General features: G+C 35.3%; 1 protein-coding gene and 1 long non-coding RNA gene across 2 annotated transcripts in view; both read right to left on the bottom strand.

Annotated features, from left to right (window-relative positions):
• Window positions 1-9845, bottom strand: part of LOC143227952 (transforming growth factor beta receptor type 3-like) — a 40314-nt gene extending 30469 nt beyond the window's left edge. Inside the window, exon 1 of the mRNA XM_076459301.1 lies at window positions 9749-9845. Within this exon, the coding sequence (XP_076315416.1) occupies window positions 9749-9845 (97 nt within the window). The remainder of the gene's footprint in view (window positions 1-9748) is intronic.
• Window positions 9846-11723: 1878 nt separating this feature from the next.
• On the bottom strand, window positions 11724-20753 carry LOC143228005 (uncharacterized). The gene is made up of 2 exons (XR_013015144.1): window positions 20415-20753; window positions 11724-12259 (listed from the first exon to the last, which is right to left on the bottom strand). It is a non-coding gene; the product is annotated as an uncharacterized LOC143228005 (long non-coding RNA).
• Between the last annotated feature and the right edge of the window lie 1448 nt (window positions 20754-22201).

Here is a 22201-nt window from a genome sequence, read left to right as displayed (position 1 = left end):
TATAAACGTTAAAATATTGTGTTCTCTAACGATATATCTACTGGGTCAGCAACATCCAAATATAACCTCATGTCTATTTTATAAAAGTTAAAATATTGTGTTCTCTAACGACATATCTACTGGGTCAGCAACATCCAAATGTAACCTCATGTCTGTTTTATAAACGTTAAAATATTGTGTTCTCTCGCGACATATCTACTGGATCAGTAACATCCAAACGTAACCTCATGTCTGTTCTATAAACGTTAAAATATTGTATTCTCTCGCGACATATCTACTGGATCAGTAACATCCAAACGTAACCTCATGTCTGTTCTATAAACGTTAAAATATTGTGTTCTCTAACGATATATCTACTGGATTAGCAACATTCAAAAGTAACCTCATGTCTGTTCTTTAAAAGTTAATGTCTTGCGTGTTCTCTAACGATATATATATATATATAATGGGATATAAGTATCCAAAGATAACCTCTTGTCTGTTCTATAAAACAAAATTTTCTAAATGAATGTTTGGAATCATCACATCCCTAAAACAGTCTTGTCTAAAATGATTTCAATGTTCATCTGAGAATCTCTCAGCCACCTGGTGTCCATGATACATAAAACATTCTTTGTTTACCACTATGATACGTAGCTTTAGTAAAACAGATCATTGACCCCAATTTTTTGGGTAATAGTCTCAGAAATTATATTATACTTTTCAGCATATCTGCTTTCATACATTGCTTCAGCAACTGGTCCAGAAAACTTCTTAATAGATGGTTATTCCTAATAAAGCATAGTAAAATACGATATCTAGCAGAAAGTTCCCGCCGAATTTAAAAAGTAGACCAATAATTGGAAGAGCGGCCCACCTACTTCCACTATGTGGAACCACTGCGCAGGAACGGTACGTTCCACGAAGGTTATCTTAAACTTCTTCAAAGAGTTTGGTTTTGTTTTGAATTTCACGCAAAGCTACACGAGGGCTATCTGTGCTAGCCGTCCCTAATTTATTAGCGTACGACAAAAGGGAAGGCAGCTAGTCACCACCACCCACCGCCAATTCTTGGGCTACTCTCTTACCAGCGAAGAGTGGGATTGACCCTCACTTATAACGCCCCCACTGCTGAAAAGGTTAACATGTTTGGTGGAACGGGAATTTAAACCCGCGACTCTCATAGTTCGAGTCGAACGCCCTAACCACATGGCCAAGCCGGGGGCTGTTCAGACAGAAAACCAAAAATCTAATGAGCAACAAATACAACTGTCTGAGTATACCGTTACGTTATTTATGATACCCACAACATTAAACTCAATAATGTCTTATGCGAATCGATCGGCTTGAGTTAGTCCTAACTCATTTTGATAAAAACGTATGGAAAAAACGACTTTTAAACTCCTGATAATTTATAAAAATAACTTTTTATTTTAATCGTTTCGCCTTTATGAGTTCATCAGGATTATGAAATAAAACTAATATGAAACATAGGGTTACTATTAAGTCCATGTACTAAACTAAGAATGAATACAATATAACAAATACAAACATATTATGATATCTTACCAAAACTCAACGAAAGGACAGTAAAATTTTACTTACCTTTGTATGAAATTAATTCAAACAGATATGTTGGACATCTCTAACGTACACTGTTAACGAAAAACTATCTTCAGAGAAATAATAAAATTCATTTCCTACTAAAAATGATGTTCTGGTTTGTGTACTGTTGCAGGTTTCGTAATTGTTTATATTGCGTTCTAATCCGTGTACTTTGAACTTCAAGTTAGGCCTCTCTGACAGCTGAATACTTTTTATAACTGCCTCGTTCGATTACGACCGGATATTTTAAACAAATTCTTAACAGTGGCGTAGCTAATAGTGGGCGCCAAATTGATGTTACATAATTAGGAAAATTGTGTAACGAGGGGGCGCGAAAACTGACTTTGTCCCCGGGTGCTGAAAACCCTAGCTACGCCTCTGATACTTAACTGTATTTTAAACAATTTCTAGCACTTAAGTTAGTTTCGAAGTTCAAACGACTTTTATAAAATCTGAAATAATTTGTGTGATACGTGCCAATATACCAGTTACATGGTAATAGCACAGTAAACAAAATAATGGTTATAAAGATACGTAACAATAAATTTCAAATTACGTAACCAACTTAATTATTACCATAAAATCCAAGTGTCGGTCTATTTCTCCGAATTTCGCTAGTAGCACGTGTCCAATTATTCATTTTCTACAACATTTCATCTTTTGATTGCCTGTTCCCATTTTAGTTACATTCAATCATGTTTGTTTTGTTTGTTTGTTTTGAATTTCGCACAAAGCTACTCTTGGGCTATCTGCGCTAGCCGTCCCTAATTTAGCAGTGTAAGACTAGAGGGAAGGCAGCTAGTCATCACCACCTACCGCCAACTCTTGGGCTACTTTTTACCAATGAATAGTGGGACTGACCGTCATATTATAACGCTCCCACGGCTGAAAGGACGGGCATAGAACCCGCGACCCTCAGATTACGAGTCCCACGCCTTAACACGCTTGGCCATGCCGGGCCATTACATTCAATCAATAACCTAGGCGTAACTTAGCACCTAAATTTCGGTATTTTTTCGGCTGTATCAAAGCCTGTCAAGAATGGAGTTTTTATACCAAGGATTCACTTAGCATCAAGTGAACTTAATTCGTTGTTCGTTATAAAGAAAAGTTTTTAATGATCAAGTGTTTACAAGAAATATAGTTTCAAGAAAACTTGCAATAACGTGATTAAATGCGGTTAAAAAATAACCTAGAAGGTCCTTTGTTTTTCTTATATCTGTAATGTAGGGTACAAACTTGCAAACGAATACTGGAAGACTACAATTTGTAGGCTTTGGTCTCCCGCCATTTTGGATGGCCCTCTATTCTTGTCGTATAATGTGAAACAATAATATTATTGTTAGTAGTAGTAACGTTGCCACAGAGACATCCGTGTTTATCAACATAATAAACCAATTCACCAAAATTATTAAACTAATCTTAGATATATTGCAGAGAGGCTGGTTATTTTTTATTATTAACTGGAAGATTGGTTAAACATCACGAGGCAGATCTTTAATTTCAATGGAATTGCTGTGATAATGGACGTTTTATTTACTCTTTTGCTAACATTACATTATTTATTAACATATCGATTCGTGTATTTTACTTCCTTGTTTACTCAGTATTGTCAGTGAGCTCGTGACTTCTGCCAGACCTGAATCGTTCGTCGATTAACATTCCTCCTGCATTCTTCTAATTGGCTTAGCGTGCTCTTCAGAGCAACTCGGCCTGGCATGGCACTCGACTCGTAATCTGAGCGTTGCGGGTTCGAATCCCCGTCACACCAAACATGCTCGCCGTGAGGGCGTTAAAATGTTACAATCAATGTCATTATTCGTTGGTGAAAGACTAGCCCCAGCCCTAAGAGTTGCCCGTGGGTGGTGATGACTAGCTGCCTTCCCTCTAGTCTTATACTTCTAAATTAGAGACGGATAGCGTAGATAGCCTTCGTGTAGCTTTGAGTGAAATTCAAAACAAACCAAACAATTTGGAGCACCACACGGATAGAAAGGTAACAGTGTTTTTATACATAGATTGCCTCTATATAGATAGAGATATAATAAGAATAACAGACAGCAACACAAATAACCAGATATATAAATAAAACAGTTCATAGAGTAGTTAAACTTTCGTAGCAAGATTTGTAAATAAATGTGTGTGTGCTATTGAATAAGCCAATCACTAAATCGAACGGCTTCTCCGAAAGGACAAACTGATATATATAAACTAGATGATTAAACTGACCGAGTAGACGAGCAAAACGGTTAGGACGGACAGTTAAATAAAGTGAATGAACGAACAAACAAACAAACATAAATATGAAAAATCTGTTGGCTATTTGACTCGCGTGAGTTGAACATTGAAGGTTCATTCACTCAATTTTATGATCAATAAAACGCAGTGAACAGAACGCATGCGCAGTGTGTCAGATCTGGCACGGTGCCAACTTTCCTTCCAAATCCTTCTTAAGATTGCCTCAATAGTGTGTGTACACAACCAAACTAGGTTAATTTAAACAGATCTTTATGTACGATAAAGAATTAGATAACACGACAGATAGACGACCGTACTAGGTAGAATTGTAATTAACAAAACCAAATACGTTGTTCTGATTGTGTACACTGTAAATGTGTCGTTCGTTTTAATGTAAACAGCTATTCATTCAAAACAATAACACTGTTCACACTTTAAGTAAAACCCACATACTGAGTCTGGAAACCACCACGAACATTTCAAACTGATTTGGATATATTATAAACAATCTATCAAAGAATCTACACTCTCGTTCCAATCATCAAATACGGTTTTCCAACAATCACGACGTTGGTTAGAAATACAAAACTTGGTGTCAAAGGTCGTTTTCCAATACAAGTTAGAACTTCCTGCTTTCTGGTTAAACAGACTGTCCAATATTTTTCAATTAAAATATTGTAAATGTAAAAGTACTACAAAGATTTATTATGCAGGGTTTCTTTGTTTGTTGTAATCACAAGGCTACACAATAGGTTAGCTGTGCTGCGCCCGCCATGGGTATTGAAACCCAATTTTTAAAGTTAGAATTGAAGCCGAGTCATTGGAGACGGTTTCTTAAATACACTGCACACGATTTTCCTACGTCTATAATTAAACTAGGATTTCTATGTTTGTTTCTGCTATATGGGCACCTTAAGGAAGAGGTTTTGTTGGAGAATAAACCTTCATCGTTTAAATTATAAGTTCACAAAACATTACCTTGGCCTGGACCAACAAAATGGTCTAATTCAGATAACGTTTACAAAATGTTACCGAAGCCTGGATCACCACACATTGTTCAGGTCACATGGTGTTAAACGCTGATTGTAGTTATGGTGTGTAAGCCTTTTACAAGAAAGCGAAAAACGATCTTTTTACTTGTCATAATACGCCTAACACGAATGTATTTTGGAGCCAGACGAATATACGAACCACGAAGCGTCAGAATGTTGAAAAAAATCGTTGTAAATCAGATTATATATAATCTGTGATCTAATAGAGTGAGAAAATATAAAAATACAAAACCTCACTGAGTAGCAGAAAATGAAAAAAACAACAACAACAGAAAAACACTGTTTCACATTGAAAATGAAACGGGAGGTATATGTATAATATACGCGGTATATTAAGTTTTCCAGCCATACGCGATCAAAGTAAAACGTGTTAGGGTATTTTTAGCACGCTGACACGCAGCTGTATCTAATCCTCTCTCTACTGCCATGAAAACAAAACAAAAAATGTGTGTATGTTGGAGGAAGGGGAGTTCACTGAAGTTGTTCTGTATGAAAATATGAGGGTGAAAAGGAAAGGTACGGGTGTTCCTAGGGGTTCTCTGTGTTCATACACTTATACAAGAAACCGATGAGCCAGCCCGGAAGGAAGAAGAGTGAAACACGCGAGATTTCCTACGAGATCAGCTTGAGAAGAAATAAAGAGAGAAAGAAATGGTGTCGAAACAAGAGCGACTAAATGTCTATTCATTTTTATGATCTTCTCGATAGAAAGATAGTAGAAATCTTATCGTGTTTCAATCTGACAGTTACAAAAAAATAAAAGACACTTTCCCGGACTTAGAGAAATATTTTATTTTTTAAAATTTTACCGAAACCTTAAAACAATACCAATGTTTGTTTGTTTTGAATTTCCAGCAAAGTTACATGAGAGCTATCTGCACTAGTCGTCCCTAATTTTGCAGTGTAAGACTAGAGGGAAGATAACTAGTCATCACCACCCATCGCCAACTCTTGAACTACTCTTTTACCAATGAATAGTGCAACTGACCATAACTTTATAACACCCCCCCCCCCCGGCTGAAAGGGCGTGAATGTTAAAATGTTTGGTGTGACAGAGATTCGAACCCGCAACCCTCAGATTACCAGTCGAGTGCCTTAACCATGCCGGGCCCCTTAGACAATGACAAGAGGTGTTTATGATAATAAAAATAGCCTACAGCCTGTCACAACTTATGGGGCAAGATTATTTAAGATTAATATTGCATTTATAAATTTTATGCACGTGGTTCTAGACTAGGTGATCCCAACACAACGTATGTAATTTAGGTTTTTGTTGTTTTTAAAATAAGCACAAAGCTACACAATGGGCTATCTGTGCTCTGCCTATCACGGGTATCGAAACCCGGTTTTTAGCGTTGTAATTCCGCAGACGTACCGTTGAGCCACTGGGGGACAATTTAGGTTTATTATACAAACACTCACTACACTTATAAGGTTTCACGACACACAAATCTCTCAAGGCTCCCTTTCACCCGGTCATTAAAATCGTAATGGGTAGATAGTAATTATCTGGATAAATTCATTTTGGCTTTTATGGTTCCTCTTATTTCGAGAAATCAAGTATGACATGACATGACACACTGACTTTTACAACGGTTAGGCTGTTTTGTAACAGCAACTGTTGAAAAATTACGAGTTTATTTTTCAGATCAAAACTATGTCGATCCACTTTGAACGTTACAGGTTCCAAAGTTAAAAAAGTTAATTTATTAACAGTTCAAATCTACAAAAAATATAAAAAAAGCAAAAGATCTAATGTTAGCTGACGTGGTTACAAACTTTAGTTTAAACATTTGTTGTACAGTGGCGCTTCCATAAAGGAAGCATCCACAAGATTAATTTATATGCATCCACTTTTGTTGTTGTTCTACAAAAAAACATGCTTTGCATTTATAAACCAACTAACTCATACGGCAAACAAATCAAAGAAACCTAATCAGTGAAACATATCATTAAACATTTGTCAAGACACACATAACCTGATCCTTAGTCATGCAAAACTACGAGGGCTGTTCAAAAAAAATACGCGGACTGTTTGAATTGCGTGGCTCCAGTTGGTTCCAGGGGAATCCGCTTGGTGTCGCTAGGTTCGCACAAATCAGCTAAGTACGACGCCATTTCCCGATTGCAGATATCTTCATTTGTGTATTAGCTACGCGGTTTTAAGTGAAGTGCGATTTTTCGTTTGGCGGATTTCAGAATGAATGACCTGAAGGAGCAACGACTTGCTGTGAAATTTTGTGTTAAACTTGGAAAATCTGCGACTGAAACATTTGCTATGCTTAACACGGCTTACGGTGATGTTGCTATGAAGCGTACGGCATGTTTCAAGTGGCATGAACGTTTTAAGGATAGTCGACAGTCCATTGAAGATGATGAGTGTCCTGGACGTCCTTCCACGTCAACTGACGACCCACACGTCGACAAAATCAACAACCTGGTGCGGGCAAATCGACGTCTGACTGTCAGGGAGCTTGCTGAAGAGTGTGGGATATCAGTTGGATCTTGTTACGAGATTTTGACCGAAAAAGTGAAGACGCACCGCGTTGTTGCGAAATTCAGCCCTCAGAACTTGTGAGTTTTTGGCCAAACACTCGATCACTGTTCTTCCCCACCCCCACCCCCTACTCACCTGACCTTGCTCCTTGCGATTTTTTTCTTGTTCTCCAAACTCAAAAGACCCTTGAAAGGAAGAAGATTTGAGAGGATTCCCGAGATTAAGGCAAATGCGACAAAGAAGCTGGAGAACATTACAAAAGAAGCGTACCAGGACTGTTTCAACAAGTGGAAACACCGTTGGGATAAGTGTGTGCGTTGGGGAGGAGAGTACTTTGAAGGGGTCCCAGACCTGTAACTTCTAAATAAAGTACATTTTGTTTTATGACGTCAGTCCGCGTATTTTTTTAACAGACCTCGAATTTGTATCATCACCTACATGAAATAGAATTTTAAACGCGTATTATAAATTTTGTTTGTTTGTTTGGGAATTTCGCACAAAGCTACTCGAGGGCTATCTGTGCTAGCCGTCCCTAATTTAGCAGTGTAAGACTAGAGGGAAGGCAGCTAGTCATCACCACCCACCGCCAACTCTTGGGCTACTCTTTTACCAACGAATAGTGGGATTGACCGTAACATTATACGCCCCCACGGCTGGGAGGGCGAGCATGTTTAGCGCGACGCGGGCGCGAACCCGCGACCCTCGGATTACGAGTCGCACGCCTTACGCGCTAGGCCATGCCGGGCCTTGCGTATTATAAAACTAATTGATTTTAAATTAATTTAGTTTGAAAATCATTTTTCACTTTATGTTATCACAACTTCTAACAGGGCAGCAACATATTTTATGTCGTTAACTTCTTAAAGCATTATTAATAAAAAGTAGATGACAGGGGTGTAGATCCTGGGGGGATGGGGGAATTCACCCCCTTCATTTTAGGTGGGGGCATGGTGCATACAATCATCTTCCCCTACAGTTTGGTCTGTTGAATTGTTTTATTGCATCACAGGCCTACAAATTGTGTGTTCGTTCTTGTGATTCTCGTGTTTTACCAATCGAATTACATAATTAGGCCTAGATGTAGGCTTTTTCCGTAACCGAAATGTACATCTTTAATATAGGCGTGCTTCTAAGCTTTTCGATCTAAGCGATAGTTCGTAAGTATCAGTCAGTAGGCCTAAGTATACATGCAAGTATCGTGGTAATAAGATTACTCTGTGACTGCATGTTTCCAGCTTTCAGGTTCACGTAATTAGAGATTAACAATTTGCAAATTGAAAAGTCCATATAAGTGGTTGGAAAAATCATCTCCCCCCATCGGGTGTAAAAAATCTACACCCGTGATAGATGGTATTGTTGAATCAAGCTCATAAATAGGGGTCGTAATCCGAATAATGGAAGGTCTGTTAGGAGTGTCCTTCTTTTACTAATGGTATAATTATGCATATTATTACTCTCGTCTATAGTATGTGTATTATTATTATTTTCACAACGTTTCGACCGGTGAACTCTCTGGCTGTTGTCAAATGTTCTAACAAACTTTTTTTGTATGCATTACAATCAGAATGTTTGTTGTTTTAGTAGAATTACCAGGATTCGAACCCCACAACCTGTGATTCCTAATACAGTTACAGTGCCCAAATTCACGCTGCCAGAATGAACATCAAGAATGTTAAACATACAAAGAATGAACTTGGAGAACTTATACCAACAGAATGAACGTGAACAACCTCACCAGAATAAATTATCCAGTTGACTGTTTTCTCACTTATGCACTTCTAAAGACAATCATGATGGATGACCTTTGGCTTGGACTATCTGTATTTCTGGATACTATAAACCACATCAATGATTTTAAGTACAATATATGGCTCTTCACACGCACGCTTAACTTTGGAAATCTTCCTTTTTTATGACAGGAACATTTCAGCCATATCATGTTTTCTAGATGAAATCCACTCTTAACAGCAGTAACATCATAGTGACATTTTGTTTGGTTCTACCATGCCTCTGTCACTAGACATCGATTTATTACTATTGACTTCTGAAGAGCTTGTTTGTTGTGTTTTTATTTTGCGCACAGCTACATGAGGGCTATCTGAGCTAGCCATCCCTAACTTAGTAGTGTAAGTCTAGAGGGAAGGCAGCTAGTCATCACCATCCACCACCAACTCTTCAGCTACTCATTTACCAACAAATAGTGGGATTGACCATCACATTATAGTGCCCCCACAGCTGAAAGGGCGAGCATGTTTGGTGCAACAGGGATTTGAAACCGTGACTCAGATTATGAGTCAAACACCTTAACCCACCTGGCCATGCCGGGCATCTCCTGAAGAGAGTTTTTCACTTCTGGATGGTAGAATAACCAGTGTACCTGATGTCACTGGATGTGCAACTATTGGTGTAGTAGCCATCATGCACTGTATAGTGGTCTCCTGGTCATATACCACTAAGCTAACCTGATCTTGCATTCATGCCTTCACATAAAGAATGTTCCCAATACACACTTTCTTGATGTCACTTACTCTCACCATGAGTTACAGTGAAGTTCCCTACAGAAGGGTGATGTCCAGCTTCTCTTGTGCTGGACCATTACACTAAACTACTCATCACATCACTCATGTCTCTGGACCTTCCACCTTTCATCACCAAATTGGATCATACTACGGCAGCTTTTGAACCGGTATCAATCAACATTCTGCAAGGTTTTCCATTAATAAATCCACGAGCTCTCAGCTGATATTTCCTCAAATAATGAGCCTCTCTGCTCATCTGGGGCAAATGGAGTATTCTTATCTGAGTTCTTCCAGACTACCAGTAGTTGATGTTTTAATATTACAGGATCTGATGTTCTCATAACTGAAGAGATCTTTAGTTGTTTATTTGCAACTCTTATGTTTCAAGTTCCTTTGCCAACTGCAGAGCTTCCCTTAACCCTTTCAACTGCAAGAAGCGACTACAGTTGGCAGAAAATTAACATATATTGACAGTGGTTTTAATGACACTTGGGAGCATGAGTGGGAAACACAAGTATGAACAAACTGGAGCAGCAGATGACTAATGCTACCATAATTTAGGTCAGTTATTGACACCATAATGTCATAAACATCAATGTCACAGTGTCTTATATATCATCATGTATAACATATACTGCTTCTGCTAACTTACAATGTTTTTGATAGAGAAAATGACACTGACTGGGCCTGTATATGAAATTAATTATGCAGCAAAAGGGTTAAAAATGTACTTTTACTTTGCTTCTATCTAATTCTCATATCCTTGTCTGTCGTGGCATCCATAAACAAGCCAAGTGCTACCGAATCCACCATTTCACCTAGAGCACGTAGTTAAGGTAACTGGTCAAGCCTTACCAAATGGCCAGGAAGTTCGGCTAAGGTCTCTTCTTTTTTCTGTACCCTGTCTGCGCTCTGGATATTTCCTTCTGGTGTGTCATTCCGAACCTGTTGGATAAGGTAGTTAGCAGTGCTGGTAGTTGTTAAGAGTCTCAACTGAAACATTTCTAAATGTAACGCTAACCTTTGTAACATTAGTAGCTTGTTATTCACTATTTCAACTGAGTCCAATATATCTCCCATGAGGCTTTTCTATCATAATCCATTGATTTCTAAAGTGATCAGTACTTGAGGTGCACGTGGAGATAAAACAGCTTGTTATATGTCATCCAAGATGTCGTAATAGAATTGAAAGGCGAAGATTCTAAAATTGTTTTTATAATATTAAACAAAATACAGAAACACTGGTTTTATAATAACAACTTCTACAAAACTTCAAAAAACAATATTAACACATTGGCTGCCACATAATAAATTAACTATGGATAAAATTAAATGTTCAAAAGCTGCCAAGGAGTAACCACGGTGTCCCAAACTCACATATCACAAGTAACGTTTGGCTTTGAAACATAATAGTCTGTGACCTCCCAGCGTTTTGTGGTGTCCATAACCAAAAGTCAGTGGTCACTCATTGCTGGAGTACATGGCAGCCAACATGTTAACTCATAAAGAGAAACCTCTATAAAAATATGACTACTAAAAGCCAGCCCTTAACCAGCTTGTAAACTAAAGATTTCATACAAATAAGACTTGTTTCAACAACTGAGGGAAAACTAGTTTTCCCTGTAACTTTCCTAGTTTTCCCTGTAAACATGAAAGAGAACATGTCTGCACATACTCTTCATAATGCCCCCAAATTCAACATAAAGATGGTGGTAGGAAAGACATCCTGTCTCTGTTGTGTCGGACGACTGTGACTTTTACAAATCCCCCTTGGACACAAATGGTAAAATATACTTCATCACTAATATCCAATGTTAATTGGTACTGCTACCCTTTGAGATAAACATACTGAGTTTTATTTTTTCTGTTGTACACCTGATGAGAGTTCAAGCACATTTTCAGAAAACTATCATATGAAGTAACAAACATATGAAAGACAAAAAAATACACTTTCTTCACAATTTGGTGTTTGATACTTAAAGAAATTCTGTATTTTTCTGGAGAAGCTGTACATTTGATGAATACAGGTAACTAGAAGTAATGTTTCACCTAGGATCGAACAAGTGGTCGGATAATACTCACCAGATTTTCCTTTTGTCATTACAATAAAGTGAATCCTTACGAGGATCGAACAAGTGGTCGGATAATACTCACCAGATTTTCCTTTTGTCATTACAATAAAGTGAATCCTTACGACAGCAAGCAGAAGAAAAATCTTCATTATGTGGAAATCCATTCTGCTGGATTCAAAATAAAGATTTTCTTAACTGACCACTTGCAGTGGCCCTTCCAACCTTCAGTGACAGATGATGTTTCTTGTTACGTTGACAAATTGTGTTATTTTATGCGAGTAAATCAACTTTAGGGCCCTAAAAAAATATATGTATAATAAGTGTTTATATCTGGACCAAATATAAAAACTACCATGAATACTAGTACCTGGCAATAATTATTTCCTAAGTAAACAGTAATTTTACATGTATCAAATTTTAAAGCAATTGTAAAATTACAAATTCCACTATCTGGTAATGTGGGTGTATCTGAAATCAATATTTAGTATTTACATATCTGATAAACATAAAAAACAGACCATGAATATCTGCTGTGTGTGTGTATCTCAAACCATTATTTAGTATTTATTTATATATGATCAAATTTTTGCAACAAAAACCAAATATACCATATATACCACTATGTGATAAACCAACATTTAGCATTTAGATATATATATAGACAAATTTTTGTAACAAACATAAAAAAATATACCATGGATAACAGAAACTGGTAGTCAACATATCATACTATTCAGTACATACCTAAATATACCATGGATAACAGTAACTGGTAGTCAACATATCATACTATTCAGTACATACCTAAATATACCATGGATAACAGTAACTGGTAGTCAACATATCATACTATTCAGTACATACCTAAATATACCATGGATAACAGTAACTGGTAGTCAACATATCATACTATTCAGTACATACCTAAATATACCATGGATAACAGTAACTGGTAGTCAACATATCATACTATTCAGTATATACCTAAATATACCATGGATAATAGTAACTGGTAGTCAACATATCATACTATTCAGTACATACCTAAATATACCATGGATAATAGTAACTGGTGGTCAACATATCATACTATTCAGTACATACCTAAATATACCATGGATAACAGCAACTGGTAGTCAACATATCATACTATTCAGTACATACCTAAATATACCATGGATAACAGCAACTGGTAGTCAACATATCATACTATTCAGTACATACCTAAATATACCATGGATAACAGCAACTGGTGGTTAACATATCATACTATTCAGTACATACCTAAATATACCATGGATAACAGTAACTGGTAGTCAACATATCATACTATTCAGTACATACCTAAATATACCATGGATAACAGTAACTGGTAGTCAACATATCATACTATTCAGTACATACCTAAATATACCATGGATAACAGCAACTGGTAGTCAACATATCATACTATTCAGTACATACCTAAATATTCCATGGATAACAGTAAATGGTGGTCAGCATATCATACTATTCAGTACATACCTAAATATACCATGGATAACAGCAACTGGTAGTCAACATATCATACTATTCAGTACATACCTAAATATACCATGGATAATAGTAACTGGTGGTCAGCATATCATACTATTCAGTACATACCTAAATATACCATGGATAACAGTAACTGGTAGTCAACATATCATACTATTCAGTACATACCTAAATATACCATGGATAACAGTAACTGGTAGTCAACATATCATACTATTCAGTATATACCTAAATATACCATGGATAATAGTAACTGGTAGTCAACATATCATACTATTCAGTACATACCTAAATATACCATGGATAACAGCAACTGGTGGTCAACATATCATACTATTCAGTACATACCTAAATATACCATGGATAACAGTAACTGGTAGTCAACATATCATACTATTCAGTACATACCTAAATATACCATGGATAACAGTAACTGGTAGTCAACATATCATACTATTCAGTACATACCTAAATATACCATGGATAATAGTAACTGGTAGTCAACATATCATACTATTCAGTACATACCTAAATATACCATGGATAACAGTAACTGGTAGTCAACATATCATACTATTCAGTACATACCTAAATATACCATGGATAACAGTAACTGGTAGTCAACATATCATACTATTCAGTACATACCTAAATATACCATGGATAACAGTAACTGGTAGTCAACATATCATACTATTCAGTATATACCTAAATATACCATGGATAACAGCAACTGGTAGTCAACATATCATACTATTCAGTACATACCTAAATATACCATGGATAACAGCAACTGGTGGTCAACATATCATACTATTCAGTACATACCTAAATATACCATGGATAACAGCAACTGGTGGTCAACATATCATACTATTCAGTACATACCTAAATATACCATGGATAACAGCAACTGGTAGTCAACATATCATACTATTCAGTACATACCTAAATATACCATGGATAACAGCAACTGGTGGTCAACATATCATACTATTCAGTACATACCTAAATATACCATGGATAACAGTAACTGGTAGTCAACATATCATACTATTCAGTACATACCTAAATATACCATGGATAACAGTAACTGGTAGTCAACATATCATACTATTCAGTACATACCTAAATATACCATGGATAATAGTAACTGGTGGACAACATATCATACTATTCAGTACATACCTAAATATACCATGGATAATAGTAACTGGTGGTCAACATATCATACTATTCAGTACATACCTAAATATACCATGGATAACAGCAACTGGTAGTCAACATATCATACTATTCAGTACATACCTAAATATTCCATGGATAACAGTAAATGGTGGTCAGCATATCATACTATTCAGTACATACCTAAATATACCATGGATAACAGCAACTGGTAGTCAACATATCATACTATTCAGTACATACCTAAATATACCATGGATAATAGTAACTGGTGGTCAACATATCATACTATTCAGTACATACCTAAATATACCATGGATAATAGTAACTGGTGGTCAACATATCATACTATTCAGTACATACCTAAATATACCATGGATAATAGTAACTGGTGGTCAACATATCATACTATTCAGTACATACCTAAATATACCATGGATAATAGTAACTGGTGGACAACATATCATACTATACAGTACATACCTAAATATACCATGGATAACAGTAACTGGTGGTCAACATATCATACTATTCAGTACATACCTAAATATACCATGGATAATAGTAACTGGTAGTCAACATATCATACTATTCAGTACATACCTAAATATACCATAGATAACAGCAACTGGTAGTCAACATATCATACTATTCAGTACATACTGAAGCTGGCAGCTGTTTCTAAACATGACAGTGAAAACTAAACAAGCTCCTTCATTGAATCATATTAAAAAGTAGATAAAATATTTACCTATGCTCATAAAAAATGTGTATATTACAGCTGTTTCATAACATTAAACCTTCACCACAAATTTTATATCACTTTCTGGACATGCAAATTAAGAAGTCGCTTTTATCACTGAAAGTACAGATTTGTACGGTTAGTTTGATCAAACCACAATCTTCTAAAAGCAAAAACCTACATTTACTACATTTAATGACAAACACATTTAAGCCTAACAAATATCTAATACACACTACTCTTTAATGAAGCCTAAAAGTTACCCTAAACACCTCAACATGTTAAGTGAAGCCCAAAAGTTATCCTAAACCTACATCTTAACATCTTAGTAAAGCCTAAAAGTTATCCTGAACATACATCATTTTAATGAAGCCCAAAAGCTATCCTGAACATACATCATTTTAATGAAGCCCAAAAGTTATCCTGAACATACATCATTTTAATGAAGCCCAAAAGTTATCCTGAACATACATCATTTTAATGAAGCCCAAAAGCTATCCTGAACATACATCATTTTAATGAAGCCCAAAAGCTATCCTAAACATACATCATTTTAATGAAGCCCAAAAGCTATCCTGAACATACATCATTTTAATGAAGCCCAAAAGTTATTCTGAACATACATCATTTTAATGAAGCCCAAAAGCTATCCTGAACATACATCAGAATTCTAAATAAAGTCCAAAAGTAAAACAACGTGCATAATTTTAATATTTAAGTGACGAAGTGAAATATTTGTAGGTATTATAACTACAAGTGGTTTCATAACAAGAATGAACCACTTCAGTCCTTCATAGCTACCCTTGTAATCCATCCTCAGGAGAACATATAATGTAATCCAAGCATCAATTTTCCTCTTAAATGCTTTTTAAGTAACAGCTTCTACAACTTACAACAACACCTTTTGTCTGTAAAACAATCACCCTGTTAGAAAACAAAAATTGCAATAGCTACATTGTGCCTAACCCATCTTCTCTAAGTCCAAAACTTGTGAGCTTGAAGTAATAATGAAACATGATTGCATCTGTACCTGAAGCTGTTAAAACACAAGCAGTGAAGACTAATTTGGGTTATTATATCCTTCTGATATGGACACTGTACCATCTTTAATCTGAGAGTCAATCGTAACGTACAGAAATGCTGCACGTGTGTCTAAAGTAAGCATTAAGAGAATGCATTCCTAGAAACTTTGAAATTGTGACTGGTTTCACCTTCTTTCATCCTATTTCTGTCACTAAATGCATTTTCTAGTTTCCAAATCCACCCACCACCACATACTCCAAACTTGGTTAAAAGTGAGAAAGTGACAAGCAAACGAGATGAAACATTTTTTTGGCTGAAAAAAACATTCAGGATGTATGGTACATACCATGACTACCACAGTAGTATGTTTTATTCTTATTACAGAAGATGTGTCTGATGTATAAATAAATTTACTGAATTATATGGTTAAAAAAGCAATATTACCTGTGATGGGAACTGTGGACTTATCCCAAAATCATTTCAAACAATGTTAGCTGAAAATCTGATAACAGCAAATACAGTGTCACAGATGAAAAATCTGATAACAACAAATACAGTGTCACAAATGAAATATCTGATAACAGCAAATACAGTGTCACAAATGAAAAATCTGATAACAGCAAATACAGTGTCACAGATGAAAAATCTGATAACAGCAAATACAGTGTCACAGATGAAAAATCTGATAACAACAAATACAGTGTCCCCTTTCTTCATGCCTTAGAACAAATATAAATTATTAATACCAATTAAAAATTAAATATTTTCCTGAAAATCATAATTTTCATTTCTTGTTTTGTAAACAACTTTACTATTAGTCTACAAGTTCACTGAAGCATTAGACCAACTAAGAAAAATGACTGGATTTACTCTGAAACTTTTTTATAATGGAGGATAATGGTACTCAGTAGGAGATAATGGTACTCAGTAGGAGATAATGGTACTCAGTAGGAAATAATGGTACTCAGTAGGAGACACTCTTTATAAAATCCTACCTTTTATTACTTAGCAATGCTAAGCAAGAAATATGTCTGTTTCAATCTGCCAATATTTTTATTCTAAAATGATAAGATAAACTGTATTACAGAATTCCAGGTCACCTGTTAGAAACTTTATTTGTTAGTAAGCACAAAGGGCTATCTTTGTTATTCTCACTATGGGTATTGAAACCCAGTTTCTAACAGTGTGAGTCCACAAACATTGCACTGTGCCAATGGAGGCGCAACTTGATTTGTTCATTGGTTGTAGTGTTGCACTGTCAATCACTGATTGACTGTCAAACAATAGTTCCAGTGAATTATGTAGCTCTGATAAACTGCCACACAGAAGATTAGCTGTAAAAATCACACTGGTATAGGTTAGAGAAAGACTATTTAATTGGATAATAGGATAGTTCCAGTGAATTATGTAGCTCTGATAAACTGCCACACAGAAGATTAGCTGTAAAAATCACACTGGTATAGGTTAGAGAAAGACTATTTAATTGGATAATAGGACATTTGGATGGGAAAAAGCAAAAGGTTGTTTTTTTATGCATGAGGTCCAATTAGTAGCAGAGCACCTCAGGTTGTCAGTTTTTGGGGCTTTAATATTTCTTATTTACATTAATGATAAAAGTGGGACATAATCAGTAAACCAATAAGTTGTTGATTTATCTATGGTATTTCCAACTGTGTTAAAAATATTAAAGATCTTACCAACTGACTTGGAGCCATTTGTAAGCTGGCCAGATAATACTGAGATCTCACAAACTGACTTGGAGCCATTTGTTAGCTGGCCAGATAATACTGAGATCTTACAAACTGACTTAGATCCATTTGTAAGCTGGGCAGATATTTGGCAAATTATTTTTCTTCATAATAAATGCAGGATAGTGCACTTAAGTTGTTAAAATGAGGATTCTCTTTATTATATATGGAAACTTAGTTAACAGTAAGGCTGGAGAGAGAACCAGTAATGCTGTTGTTAGAATTTCAGGATGTATTTATAAGCATATGGACTACAAGTGAAAAACAAGTAATTATGAATCACTTAGAATGCTGTGTACTGGTTTGTTCTCCTTAGAGTAAGAAATAATACAGACTTATTGGAAAGAATTCAAAAAAGGACAATTTTGAGAATTGAAGGGTTATCTCACAAGACAGGTTATGATTTAATATGTTCTCCTAGGAGAAGATAGGTAAGAGACGATCTTATTCAAGTTTACAAGACTATCTCGACAACTAATAAAATAAAAAATCTCAGATTTATTTTTGTAATATTCTGATAACAATAATGACCACAGGACAGAAGTTTCAGATTTGGAAAAAAAAAAGACATGCAAGCTAAATTAATTAATCAAATGAGTTACCACAGGTAGTAGTAAAGGCTAGCACTTTAAGGGATTTTAAAACGAAAATTATCTATTTTAAACATTTACCTTCCATATGGGTGTGAAAGGACAGCCGTAAAGGGCCTATATGGTCCCTTAAATGAAACCAATTTACTTATGGTTTACTCAGGGTCAGATTTTAGGGCAAAGGTCAAGTGGATATAGTTGCTCTGCACTCTCCCAAGTGAAAGAAAAAATTACACAATGTAACACAAATAACACTATGTAACACAAGTAACACTATGAAACACAAATAACACTATGAAACAAATTACACAATGTAACACAAATAACACAATGTAACACAAATAACACTATGTAACACAAGTAACACTATGAAACACAAATAACACTATGAAACAAATTACACAATGTAACACAAATAACACTATGTAACACAAATTACACAATGTAACACAAATAACACTATGTAACACAAATAACACAATGTAACACAAATTTTGTTCCTGGATAGTATGTGTTATTTGCTTATGTTGTAAAAGTACAGAAAATGGCCATTATTCCCTTCAAACTTTGGTTTTGTGACCTGGATAATGAAATTTAGAAATTAACCTATTTTCTAGGTAAAAAGGGACAAATTTGTACATTTTCATTTACATAAGGTCTGAATAAAACAACATATGGATCAAGATTTACATGTATTTATATTAAAGTTGTACAAAAATGTTTAGAAGTGAGTAGTCTTTCGAAATTAGCGACTGTAATGTAAACACTTTCACGTATCAGCCCCCAAATATAATCTCCCATCATGTTTTCGTTATACGTTCCCAGGTCACAAAAGCAAAGTTTGAAGAGAAAAATAGGTCTTTCCATTTACTTTAGGCTTAAGTAATTGGTAAATAACACTTTCTGTCCAGGAACAAGAAACAGTAAACATTTTGTTACATTGCGTAATCAAAGCTGGATGATCCATTGAAAATACATGTATATTTACAACTGTGTCTCAATGACAACAGTGATTTTTAATTTCATTTAAACTTTTTAACAATTTTTTTATTAACAGATTCTCACAGATTGTTATTTTAGTCCTAAAAGTACTTGTTCTGCCATTTAAATAAAATGCTATTACAAATATTATATGTATTTGAATATTATCTACCCATCGCTGGTGTTTCTAAACTGCTCAAAATATAGCTAATGAACACTACTAAACTGTATGACTTATAAAGTTCATTTCTGAGGCTCTTAAAAATTTTACCCATGTCTCCCCACGTCCTAAATCCAAATTTATAAATTAAATACAAATTAGATTGAAAAAAAAATCATGTAAATTCTAGTTTATACATCAAGAATGAACATAAGCATATTGGGTATAATTTCTACAAGATTATAGATTAAAAGAGAGCTGGTTCAAATTTTTGAGATACCAAAAAAAGCCCTAAGTAACAAGTGACAAAACCCGAAGCAAAAGCAAAAAAATATACAGTGAAAGCTTTTGAAATACATCAACTTACACATTACAAACAACTTTTATAGAATGTTAATATATCTTATTCAAGTTACTCTATATTACTCGAAAACTAATATTAACTTTCAGTAAAGTTTTAATTATGAATACAAGAATAAAAAAACACCTTGGTGTGCTTGAAAGGTGCTCAATTTTTTCTTTCGAATTTGTAGTCTAGTAGTACCTCAACTTGCAAAGAAGAAAGTACCAGTAATAACACTTTATATTTTCAGGCTTTAGAAAATATACTGGCTTCGACTTCTTCAGTCTCTCATGTAAAATGTATTAATAAACATTTCTCAGTAATCGGTTGAGTCAATCCTCTTGTATAAAGACATACATTGTGTGTACAACATCACAGTTGTATAAACATTCTTATGAATAAGTGTACGCATATTACTTTCACATTAAGAACATTTTACCGCTCGAAGACCAATCCGCACGTCTCTTCATAGTGAACATCACACATTTTATTACTCTTTACAGTCAAACTGTCAGAGAAACCCCAGTTCTCCATGAGTTTAATCATGCTTTTGTCCCAATAGCACCATCTATCCATGTAAATAAAAACTACGACATCGTCACGTCGACTGCAACAGTGTCAGTTTTGAGATTTTGGGAAATCCTTCAATATATATATTTTTTTTATTAAATAATCATGTATTCTACGACTAAATGCGTTAGAAGGAGTAAAGAAAGACTGGGTAATCAGACTGTACAATTTTTATTTAGATAAGCACGCTAATAAATGAACTTTACTTGTCACAACAGACAGTTGTATTGACTAATGAGTTAAATCTGAAATTGTTCTAACTTCAGAATCACAAACAAGAGTAAGTGTTAAATACATTCTCTTCCAGACTAGATCTATGGAAATCGTGTTCCAACCCGAAATAAATCTCACGCTACTCAATTAACTCGTTAACGTTAGATTTACCCAGAGAGACAATAACGAAAACTATAACCTCAAAAGATTGACTGAATTTCAATAGAAAACGTAATTCTTTAACTATGCATACTACGATGATTTTACAGCAGCTATTTTTCCACTGAAAGAGAAAAGGTGCTACTCCAGGAGAATGACTCAGAACAATAGGTAGTAGAGGAAAAAGAAATTAGTTTCCCGCTTGGTTTGTTTTTTTGGGAATTTCGCACAAAGCTACACGAGGGCTATCTGTGCTAGCCGTCCCTAATTTAGCAGTGTAAGACTAGAGGGAAGACAGCTAGTCATCATCACCCACCGCCAACTCTTGGGCTACTCTTTTACCAACGAATAGTGGGATTGACCGTCACTTTATACGCTCCCACGGCTAGGAGGGCGAGCATGTTTAGCGAGAATGTCTAATGTATCCATATTAATTATTACTACCCACGTGACTGACCATTCTCATTCAAACACAGGATAGACTATTTTCTCGAGATAGCGATATATTCTAGTATTGGTGGACATTGGTTGTGAACATTCGTGTGCAACATACAACTAAACCTCCATGAATATAATTGATGTGGCCTCAATAGAATGACTAAAAACAAATGTAGCTAGATTGAAATCGGATTAATGATTTTTTTGACCACGTGTTTTGCAAAATCTGTAGAGACTTAGAATAAACGAAAAATTTTGAAAACAGTTGTCCTTAGTATGAGAAGGTAAAGAACAGGCATATTATTGCATACAAAAATTAACCTAATCTAACCCATACTCATCGCTAAATTAGCCTAATCTAGCCCATGCTCATTGCTAAATTGTATTGAAAAATTCTACGTTAAAATAAGAAGGCATAAAATGTATATGATATGCGTACATACTACACCAAACTTAACAAATCTCCAACCTCCAGACACCTACTCACTCTTTATTGGTCTATCAGAAAAAGACAAAGAGACCCGCAAATTTATTATTTAACCTTCTTTAAC

Source organism: Tachypleus tridentatus, chromosome 10 (assembly GCF_004210375.1).
Source record: "Tachypleus tridentatus isolate NWPU-2018 chromosome 10, ASM421037v1, whole genome shotgun sequence".
Lineage (NCBI taxonomy): Eukaryota > Metazoa > Arthropoda > Merostomata > Xiphosura > Limulidae > Tachypleus > Tachypleus tridentatus.
Note: the sequence above shows the minus strand (reverse complement) of the source record. Positions and strands in the feature narration are given on the sequence as shown.